General features: G+C 45.7%; 1 protein-coding gene across 1 annotated transcript; it reads right to left on the bottom strand.

The window, feature by feature from the left end:
- Positions 1-407: 407 nt before the first annotated feature.
- Positions 408-5006, bottom strand: LOC145392110 (uncharacterized). The gene has a single exon (XM_080266564.1). The coding sequence runs from the start codon at positions 5004-5006 to the stop codon at positions 408-410; it is 4599 nt and encodes a 1532-aa protein (XP_080122690.1).
- Positions 5007-11466: the final 6460 nt, after the last annotated feature.

The raw sequence follows: 11466 nt of genomic DNA, 5'->3' as shown, positions 1-11466 counted from the left end.
CTCTCTCTCTGCTCGCGCAGGCGCATAGAGTGCCCAGCTGGCCAAGTTACATATCACGATGGCGACTGCGCGGCACATTTGAATAGGCACATTGGCATGGGTAAATGTTACATTGACATGGGTACATTTTATACATCCACACCTCCCCTTCCCTTTGCGTTCGAAGAAGTCGAACGGCTGAAAAGTAACATACATAGAAAATATATATGTGAAACATCCCCGTAATTCATAAAATAAAATATGCAACTCAGCAATATACAAGTGACTGCAACATGTTAAAGTAGATACAGTCCCACAGGTAATCAATACATGGTAACAAGCAATGTATGAAAATCCTACAAGTGTCTACAAAGTGTGTACATTGTAAGCAAACATACAGGGACTTCTTACGGGCAGTGTACACTGTGTTAGGACTTATTTAGCCTTGGAGATCTACGTGGGGTCTTGGGAGGAGAAACTGAATTGGACTTTTCGATGTCTGTCTGTAAATTAGACTTTTCCATGTCATGACAAGGGACCACAGGGATGTTAGGTGTAGTGTCAGAGTGTGGGTCGGGCACTGGATATAAGAATCTGCGGTTTCGACGTAGCACTCGGCCACTTGGAAGCCTAACCTCGTATTCCCTGGAGCGAGCACCACCCATAACGATGGCGACCTTATCCCACCGGCGTGAAGTGGGGTCCTGAACGCGAACATGTTGACCCATAGCCAGCCTGGGGAGATCACGGGCGTGTTGATTGTAGTGCTTCTTGACCTGGGCGGCTCTGGAGGCGACCCGTCTGTCCCAGTCGTCTGCCAAGTCCTTCCAGTCACTCTTGAAGGACTGCGGATGAGCAGGTACACAGCTGCGGAGGTTATGACCAAATAGAACTTGAGCAGGTGAGTAGCCGGTGTGGTTGGGGACATTCCTCAGTTCCATGAGTCCCCGGTCGAAGGCTTCACAATTTATGTTACCAGACGGTGCTGTTGCCATGATAAGCCTCTTGACGGCCTTAACAGCAGCCTCGGCGTGACCATTCGACTGCGGGTAATGAGGTGATGACATGAAGTGCTGGGTCCCCCATCGACGAGTGAAATCAGCAAACTCACTGCTCGAAAAAGGTGGTCCTCCATCTGTGCGTAACCGAAGAGGTACCCCCACCTCTCGAAAGTAGCTGCAGAAGTATCGGATTGTGGAGGAGGCGGTGGTGTCACTCTTGCAAGGGATGACAGCTGGCCAGTTCGACAGTCGGTCGACAATCACTAGGAAATGTTTCCCAGCAACTTGAAAGAAATCAGCGGAGACTGACTCGAAGGGCCTGGTGGGCTTATCATCGTTGAGAAGCGGTTCCTGCTGCTGTGAAGGGCGTAGAAGCTGGCACGACTCACAGGCGGCGACAGTATTGGTGATATCAGACTCAATGCCAGGCCAGAATACCGTCTGGCGTGACCGTCGCTTGGTAGCCTCGACTCCTCGATGACTGTCATGTAGCCGTGCGAGAGTCTTGCGACGAAGAGCAGCAGGAATGACGATCCGAGCGCCTAGTAGTATGAGTGATCCGTCAACAGAGAGGGAGTCTCGGAGTTTCCAATAAGGCAGCAAGGATGTATGTAGAGAATACCTGTTAGCAGGAAATCCAGCCAATATGCAGTCACGTAAGCGAATGTAGTCAGGGTCCTGTTGGGCTGCATTTGCTAACTCCTGTAGGTGACGGTCAGCTTCGATCCGCGGGGCGTCGTCCTCTTGATATGCCGCAGAAGTTATGACGGACCGTAGATGTGCCGTAGTACAAGCGGAGTCCGATGTATCCTCAGGTGTAGGTCGGCTGACAGGTGCGCGTGAGAAGGCATCTGGGATGCGGAGTGTCTTACCAGCACGCCATACGGCTCTGAAGGTAAAGTGGGACATGCGCTCTCGTAATCTCTGTAATCGAGGGTTCTCAATCATGTCCAAGGTGTACGAGTTCAGAATCGGTACTAGTGGACGATGGTCAGTGTGAACTGTGAAAGACTGGAGCCCTGTAAGATAGAGGCGGCACTTCTGAAGAGCCCAGCTGACTGCCAACATTTCCAACTCTATGGTGGCGTATCTTGTCTCGGCGTCTGCCAAAAAACGGGAGCCACACTGGACGAGGTGAAGTTGACTGGAACCATGATCCTGCAGTAGGGCGTAACCTATACCATACAGGCGAGATGCGTCGGTCTGGAGATATGTAGGTAGTCCTGGGTCGAATGCTGCGAGGATGGGTGGACTGGACAAGGCTTTCTTGACTTGCTTGAATGCCAAGTCGTGATCTGGAGTCCACGTAAATGAGCGAGATGGGCTCAAGAGAGGTCTAAGTGGCTTGGCAGTTTTGGCGATTTCGGGTGTAAACTCAGATAACTGATTCACCAACCCCATAAATGAGCGTAAATCGGTGAGGTTAGCAGGTGTAGGGAAGTCCAGAAGAGCTGCAACACGTTCTGGGTCGGCGGCGATTCCTTTGTCCGAAAGAATGTATCCACAGAAGTTGACCTTAGTGGCTGCCACGATAAATTTATCCCTGTTGAGAGTGATACCGTGTGAGCGGCAGCGTGTGAGTAGCTCCTGAATCCTCTTGTAATGTGACAGAAGATCATCGTCAAACAGCAATATGTCATCCACCACTTTGACGCATTTCGTTAGACCTTGGAGGGCAAGATCACCACGGTAGCAGTATGCATCTCCGGTAGCGGCGAAGCCCATCGGTCCGCGACAGTAGTAATAGCGGCCGTAAGGTGTAATGAAAGTAGTAAGATGCCTGTCCTCCTCTGCCAGTTCGATTTGCCAATAACCATGGAGAGCGTCCGCAGTTGTGAAGTACCTCGCTGTAGAATCAACCGTGCGAACAGCTGCAATAGGCGTCATCGAAGAGTGGACAGGGCGGGCAACTTGACTGTTAAGTTTAGTCAAATCAGTGGTAATCCTGACTCCTTTAGGTTTGGGTACAACTACCATAGGATGACACCAATCGGAAGGCTCATCCCCACATTTCTTGATGATTCCTTGAGCCACCATACTCTGCAGTTCGTCCTGGACTGCATCTCGGAAGGCGTAGGGGATCTGACGTGGAGTGGTAAGAGCGAATGGTGTGGCGTCGGGTTTAATGTGTATCTTCATAGGGTCTCCTTTCATTGGTTGTAGTGGAGCAGTCTTGAGATCATCTTTCGATGCAAGTACATCCGGAAAGTTCCTGACAAAGTAGTCCCTGGCCTCAGCAGGTAGGGTAGCTTCGGTGAGTGGGAACTCAGTGCATCGATGTACGTGGGTAACTTGCAGAATGGGCTTAGGAAACTTGGGCGAAATAATAGCCAACTCCTTGCAATGGCTGAAGGACAGTAGCGGAGTGGTGACACCATCATGCACCTGTAACCGGGCTTGGCATGACCTCTTGGCAAGGGTCAAGGTAACTTCTAAGGATCCAAGCGGTGGCGACATCTCCGACCCATCTGCGGTGAAAGTCTTGGAAACTGTGGGAGGTAGGAGGTCACTTCTGTCAATCTGAAGATGTGCAAGGTGTTGTGGTCCCAAGACACTGACCTCCGCACCTGTGTCAGGTATGAAACTGATCTGGGAAGATACATCCCGATAAGACACAGTAACTGGTACGGGTGAAGGTGAAGGAGTTGCATGGGCCTGAATCTTGCGAACGTTAGTAGTCGTGCTTGAAGGCGGAGTAACATGCTTATCAGCCTTGGCATCACCAGTCTTCTTCCGGCAGTATCTGTCGTAGTGGCCTGTCTTGGTACAGTATTTGCATTTCACCTTGAGTGCAGGGCAGGTTGGGGTTCTGGCCCAATGTCCCTTCCGTCCACAGTTATTGCAAGTGCTCGAAGCCGCTGGGCACTTGGCTGAGTTGTGAGACTTGTTGCAATACTGGCAGGTATTAGATTTGGTCGACGGCGTAGAAGTTGGCTGATGGTTACGACCTTTATCCTTGCGGTATCTTGAAATCTTGGCGACAGAAGCAGTAGGGGCCCGAATCGCAGATGTGGCTGTCCTGGTGGCTTCATGGGCTCTGCAAACGTTCACCACGTCCTGAAGTGTGGTATTAGAGTCCCGGGCAATAATCTTCTGTGTGAGCTCTTCATCATGAACTCCCATAAGAAGTACCATCTTTATCTGCGTCTCCTTGCAGACATTAGAATTTCCAGGGCATATGTCAACTTCCTCTGCAATCGACTGCAGGCGTACATAGTAGTCGTCAAAAGATTCACCATCCTTTTGCTTGCATGTAAGAAGATCCCGGCGGCGAAGAGCTTCATTTCGTTGATTCCTGAAGTGGTTCTGTAGAACGTCAAGGACTTCTTCCACTGTTTTCGCGGTATCTGGAGGTACACCAAGTGTGTGTTCTAACAATCGCTGGGTCTCGAGAGACAAACACATCCGTAACTGTATCTGCTGCTTCGGTAATGACAGAGCAGACAAGTCCACCATGACAGCATAGTCGTCCCAGCGCCTTCTCCAGGCCCTGAAGTTCTGAAATGTAACGTCTGACTTCAGCGGTTGGGGTGCCTGAGTGCTAGCCTTTTGTGAGGTAGCGTTGACGTGGGTGGGTGGGTGTGACGAAGTCTCGGTAGCAGACCGCTGGTGAACCTGACTTGGACCTTGTGTAACAGGTGTGAGTAGCTGGAGAAATTGTTGAAATCTTCGGTGTTCCTCTTCTCGACGAATTTCTTCCCTTCTTGCCTCATCTTCCTGACGAATTTTTTCCCTTCTTGCCTCTTCTTGACGTCTCTCCGCTTCCTCACGCCTATGCTGAGCTTCCGTAGCTAATCTGCTTTCCTCCAAATATCTTATTAGTACCCGTAAGTCTCCATCATGTGTCCTGGATGACGGCGGTAGGGTTAAATTTGGAGAGAGTAACGGCAACTCAGGCTGACAGCGCTCGTCCTCAGCACTCGTGGGCGTGTGGGTGTGTGGGAGTGTGGGCGGATGTTCATGTCTTGCAGGTGGTAAGTCATGTGGGGTATCATCTGAGGGCTCTACAAGTGGGAATTCTTCCATCCTGACTTATTTCACGAGATACAATACCACTGCAGAAAACTGAAGAGAAGAACAAATCTTCTCCCTTAGAAATTATAGTAAACTCGTGCAGAGAAGCAGAGGTGAAGTTGCGGGCGAGCGTTGGCAACTCACTGGGAGCTTTCTCGGGACAAATTATCCTGTCTGGCGACGTCTGGTGTCGCCGGGGCGAGGGTCGTAAATGGCCGTCCAGCCGTGACGTGGTATCTGACGTAAGGCTCTGACGTAAGGCTCGCTGATTGGCTGCCCAGAGAGACGTTGGGGTAAAGACGCTCAGTGCAATAGAGATGGAAAACTCGATTCACTTTGGTGACTCGAGTTTTTATGAGTCACTCACCGAAGAGAATCGGGTAGTTGAGTCACTCGATTCACCAAGTCAGTAGCCTGGCTGCAGCAACCGTTACTTCTGCCAGCCGACTAGCCGAGCAAGTCTGTGTTGGGTGAGAGAGCTTAGCTCGCTCGCTCAACACTCGGTTAATCATTGAATGTTGCCAACTCCCTCCTATTCATTATTGACTAGCGTTTATCTATGGACCTGATGCAAGAAAATTTTAATTATCGGGGTAAAGAATGAAACACCTATATTACATAATTAAAAAAAAAAAAATACTATTCCGTTAAACAAATTGAATAAATGACATATTTAGAGCAAAAATAAACATAATCCATTAAACTGTGGCAGTTCTATCTTTCTATCTATTGGCCGACGCCATTATCCTCGATGGGGTTACCAAGACTTAATCGTCTCTAAACCAACCTTTCTCCCGCCAGACATGACCTTCCTCCCACTCAAACCCACTTGCCCTCATATTCCTCCTCACTCCATCCCTCCACCTCATTCTTGGTCTCCCCCTACCACTAATCCCTCACACCTCACTCTCAATCTTTCACTCTCCATACATTTCATATACTCTCTTTACAAATTAGCATTTTAAAAAACAAGTTCACGGACCTTTAATGCTAGAATAAAACAGAAATGAAAAACACAGCGACCTGTTATTTAAAATCCTTCCCAATTCGTGAGTCACCAGTGACTCGGTGAGCCGGGCCTTGGCCGGGCCCCACCGCATCTGTCCGGGGTGGCCTGAGTCATGTAATTCGAGTTCTACGAAATCTTGTTCACACTCAATAATCGAGGCTGGAACACGCTGCCTGCAAGTGGTCCTGTGCTATGAGTGGTGATGTGTGCTCACACTACTGTTCATACCAGGCAGTGGTGTGAACACTGAGCAATACTTATACCGCGACCGGGTATTTCAAACTCGTGAGTGGTGAGCCGGGTCGGGCCCCGCCACATTTGCCCGGAGCGGCCTGAGTCAGTCGAGTTCTAAAGTTATAAGCCACTCGTGACACTCGTGTCCATAACTCGAGGCTGAAACCCGCAGCCTGCCACGAGCTGAAGGTCTGGTCACTTGGTCAGTGAACAGCCAGTGATGGTGTGGTATGAGTGGTGGTGTGTCCTCATGCCAGGCAGTGATATGAGCAGTGCACATACCACTCTCGAGTCTCAACCGATATATAATGTTAGAATATAAACTAATACTAAGTGAACGAGTTAATGAAAACAATGACTCGATACACCCGATTCAGCGAAAGGAATCGTTCGATTTGAACGATTGACTCGCGAGTCTTACATCACTACAGTGCAATGATGAAGGATGAGGAGGGAGGGTGTGACAGAGCAAGTAGCCAGTGTAGGCGATCATGGCGTCCATTTAAGATGTCCAGCGGGTGCGACGAGAACACCCGAAAACCTCACACGAATAAGCACTGCACTGCACTTGCACATAACCACTCCACTGTAACACTGCACTGACACTGCCCAGTAAATCCACTGAAGGCGATCTAGAAGTTGTCTCGCTGGTCGAAAACAAACATAAACAGATAATGGCGGCGTCCATGCGGGTCCCGGTGGCGGGGTATAAGCTTGAAATCTTCTCCTTGGGCCTTAATCACTGCGCCATGTTGATTGAAGTCCTGTATGCAATGGGGGGCAATCACAGGGTTGAAGGATAGGTAATCTTCCTGCTGTAGAATCTTTATTTCCCTAGGAGATAGATAAAGAAGTGGAGAGGTGAGGTGAGGCGTACACGTGCCTCGAAGTGGAAGAAGCTCTCTCTCTGCTCGCGCAGGCGCATAGAGTGCCCAGCTGGCCAAGTTACATATCACGATGGCGACTGCGCGGCACATTTGAATAGGCACATTGGCATGGGTAAATGTTACATTGACATGGGTACATTTTATACATCCACAGTAACAATCGACTCATTACCTTATTATCAGTCATTTTCAAACTCTTCACTAAAATCCTTACGAACAGAATAACTACAAATTTGGAGAAAATCCAACCTCGTGAACAGGCAGGATTCCGAAGCGGGTATTCGACAACTGATCATCTACAGTACACACAATGAATCAAATAACTGAGAAAACTACAGAATATAATAAACCACTGTGCTTAAGTTTTGTGGAACACGAAAAGGCATTCGACTCAGTGGACCACATAGCATTAATAAATTCATTGTGGGAACAACGAGTGAATGAGAAATCTGTAAAACTGCTCGAAAGCATATATAGCTGCTATAGTTAAATTACATAAGGACTCAGAAAAAATTACGATTGAGAAGGGCGTGCGTCAGGGAGATACAGTTTCACCAAAATTATTTACAGCATGCCTAGAAAGTATTTTCAGAAAGCTAGACTGGGAAAACAAAGGAGTGAACATAGATGGAGAAAAGTTAAACAATTTAAGATTTGTAGATGACATTGTCCTAATCTCAGAAACAGCAGAGACATTGCAAGAAATGTTAAATGGCTTAAACAGATAAAGTCTCAAAGTAGGGCTAAAGATGAACCGGAGTAAAACTAGTGTTCAATACACAAACACCAAAGAGCTTCATTAGAATAAGCGGAGAAATTCCTAAAGAAGTCGAGGAGTACGATTACTTGTGACAGATACTAAATTTAACGAAAGATAATGATAGCGAAATAAAAAGACGCATTACAATTGGAAAGCTTTCGGTAAATATAGAGACATTATGAAAACTAGCTTGCCAGTTTGTAAGTAACGAAAAATGTATAACGAATATATAATTCCAGCTATGACGTATGGTTGCGAGACCTGGAAACTGACAAAATTGATGGAAAATAATCCGTTTTCAGAGACCAATGGAAAGGTCAATGATGGGAATATCTTTTAGAAACAGGCAAAGAACAACTTGGGTGAGAGAGCATACTAAAGTATAAAGTTATAAAAGAACAGAAATGGAGGTGGGCAGGCAACCGATGGAGCAAGAGGTTGACTGACTGGACACAAAGAGATTGTAAGCGTAGCAGAAAAAGACCAGACAGGGGGTGGTGAGATGACATAGGGAAACTTGAAGGGAAAACGTGGCAGAGATTGGCTCAGTAAAGGAATTCGTGGATATATATATATATATATGTGTGTGTGTGTGTGTGTGTGTGTGTGTGTGTGTCTACTGTATATATGTCTGTATCTGTACATATATATGTATATCAGTTTCTGTATCAATCAATCTATCTAACTATCTATCTATCTATCTCGCTATCTGTCCATCTCTCTCTCTCTCTCTCTCTCTCTCTCTCTCTCTCTCTCTCTCTCTCTTATATATATATATATATATATGTACATGTGTGTGTGTGTATATGTATCTCTATACATATATCTATATCTATCTATCGATCAATATATCTGTCTGTCTATATACATATCTATGTCAGTATCTGTGTCTGTCAGTCAATCTATCTGTTTATCTATCTTTATAACTAAATATCTATCCATCTATCTATCTATCCATCCATCTATCTATCTATCTATCTATGTATATATATATATATATATATATATATATATATATATATATATATATATATGTACACTACCTGCTGAAAGTAATGGCACTGCCGATACCACTAGGCCTGCATGTTAAAATAATAATAACGGTACTACCACTACAGCTACTTTTTGTATAAATGTAATGCGCTACTACTACCCTAACGGCTACCGTTGCTTGGACCCTTTGTTAGTCCTGAGGGTTTTTCAAACGTGGTTAGTCCGGTGGGGTGTTACAACACCCCAATACAATAATACATGTAGTGTTACTCTTGTCCAAAGGAAAAAGGGGAAAAGAAGTGTGTGGTAATCATAGAGGCATTTGTCTTCTTAGTGTAATAGGAAAAGGGTATGGTAGGATACTTATTGACAGAGATAGGGAAATAACAGAGGAATTAGTTGGAGAAGAACAGGGACGTTTTAGGAAGCGAAGAGGTTGTGTAGATCAGATATTCATTCTTAGATCCTTAGTGGAAAACTTTCTAGAGCAGGGAAAGAAGTTGTATGCGGCCTTCATGGATTTGGAGAAAGCATATGACAGGGTGGATAGACAAGGATTGTGGAAAGTATTAAGAATATATGGAGTAAATGGGAAGTTGCTGAATGCTGTTAAGAGTATGTATGAGGGTGCTAAGGCTGCAGTGCATGTGGATAGTGAACTGAATGAATTTTTCTCTTTGCAGGTTGGGTTGAAACAGGGATGTGCCGTGTCACCATGGTTGTTCAAAATGTGCATGGATGGGGTTATAAAAGAGATACAAGGTAGGGCAGTGGATGTTGGAGTGGCCCTAATGAGAGAGGGTTGTGTTTGGAAACTCCCTGTACTGTTGTTTGCAGATGATATTGCGTTGTTAAGTGAAGACGAAGGGGAGCTGCAAGGCTTGGTGCATGAGTTTGGGAGAGTGTGTGAGAAACGGAATCTAAAGGTGAATGTACAGTAGGGAAGAGTAAAGTTATGGTCTTCGAGAGAAGTGAAGTCAGTGAATGTACAGTGAGATTGAATGGGGAGGAAATGGAAAATGTGAGTGCATTTAAGTACTTGGATAATGTGATGAGTAAGGATGGAAGTTTGGAGGGTGAAGTGCTTGAAACGGTACAACAAGGACGAAAGGTTGCTGGTTCCTTGAAAGCAGTGATAAGAAACAGGGAAGTGAGCATGGAAGTGAAAAAGTTACTACATGACAGTATTGTGATACCAACTCTAACGTATGGAAGTGAAGCTTGGACCTTGTTGGAGGGACAGAAGTCAAGAGTGAGAGCAGTGGAAATGAGTTATTTGAGAAGAGCCTGTGGAGTCACATGGAGAGACAGACTGACAAATGAGGATGTGAAGGAGCGTTGTGGTGCGGCTGCGGATGTGATAGTAAGCGTTACGAGAAACACACTGAGGTGGTTTGGCCATGTGGAGAGGATGGAGAGTGAGATACTGACGAGGAGAGTGTATGTGAGTGAGGTGGAGGGGGGGAGAGGGAGGGGGAGGCCAAGGATGAGATGAAGGGATGGAGTGGAGATGTATTGAGGGAGGGGGGTGTGAGCTGGGAGCAGGGTAGTGAAATGGCTAAGGACAGGGCGACGTGGAGGCGATTTGTTTGTGGCCTCCCTGTATGGGATTAAGGCGTCTGGCAATAGATCGATTGATAGATTTTTAAAATCAGTGTAATGATAAACACTATGCAAAAATAAGATAAAAAACCAATCTATATCACAATATGATCTAATTGGTTAGTTTGATGGGGTGACTTGACACCCCATTGGGGGAGGACTAAATCAATCCACATGCTCCCTCCCCTCACTGAATCAGGAGAGTACTGGAACGGAGAGAAATATTCGAATTACCGGCTAGGAAATATGAGTTTTTAAAATAATCTGGGGTGCCTGAACACCCCACCTGACTAACGAAGAGTTAAATGCAAAGAATTTTTTTGTATAATATTTCTTTAGTAATTACGTAACGGCACTTCATATTGTTTCTTGTATTAGTAACGTATATCCCAGATGCAAGCAAATCGCTTTCATTTACTGAAACTCAAAATAACATAGTCGTTATATATTAATATTATTCACCGGAAATACTTGAATATTGAGATACTGTATAATTCGAAATTGGTTTCATCATTTCAAGAGTAACTTTACCGATTTCAATATATAATATACATCATGAGAAACGTTATCAGTCATTATCTGTAGTCGTTAATAACCGAGAGAGTTAGGGAAATAATCGAGAAATTCGTTGGCAAAAAATGTGAGGGCTCAAGGCAGGGTAGAGGCTGAGCAGATAATCTAGTCGTTAACATGTACTGTGAAGAAATACAGTATATAGAGAAGGAGAAGAAGCTGTATGCTGCCTTCATGGATCTGAAGAAAGCATATAACAGAGTGGATAGGCAATGAGAATGAAGGGTATGAAAAATATATTGAGTGGATGAAGAGCTTTCAACACTGAAGGCATGTATGAGGGCGCAAAGGTGCTGTGCGTGTGGATAGTGAACTGAGTTCTTTGATCTGAACTTTGGATTCCGACGGGGATGTCACATTCAGTTTATATATAGATAGAGTTACAAAAAATACAAGGCAGGGCAATGGACGTTG

The sequence above is a fragment of the Coenobita brevimanus genome, chromosome 21, assembly GCF_032717465.1.
Source record: "Coenobita brevimanus isolate Jiangsu-jjx chromosome 21, ASM3271746v2, whole genome shotgun sequence".
In the NCBI taxonomy this organism is placed as follows: domain Eukaryota; kingdom Metazoa; phylum Arthropoda; class Malacostraca; order Decapoda; family Coenobitidae; genus Coenobita; species Coenobita brevimanus.
This window is presented reverse-complemented; position numbering and strand designations above follow the sequence as displayed.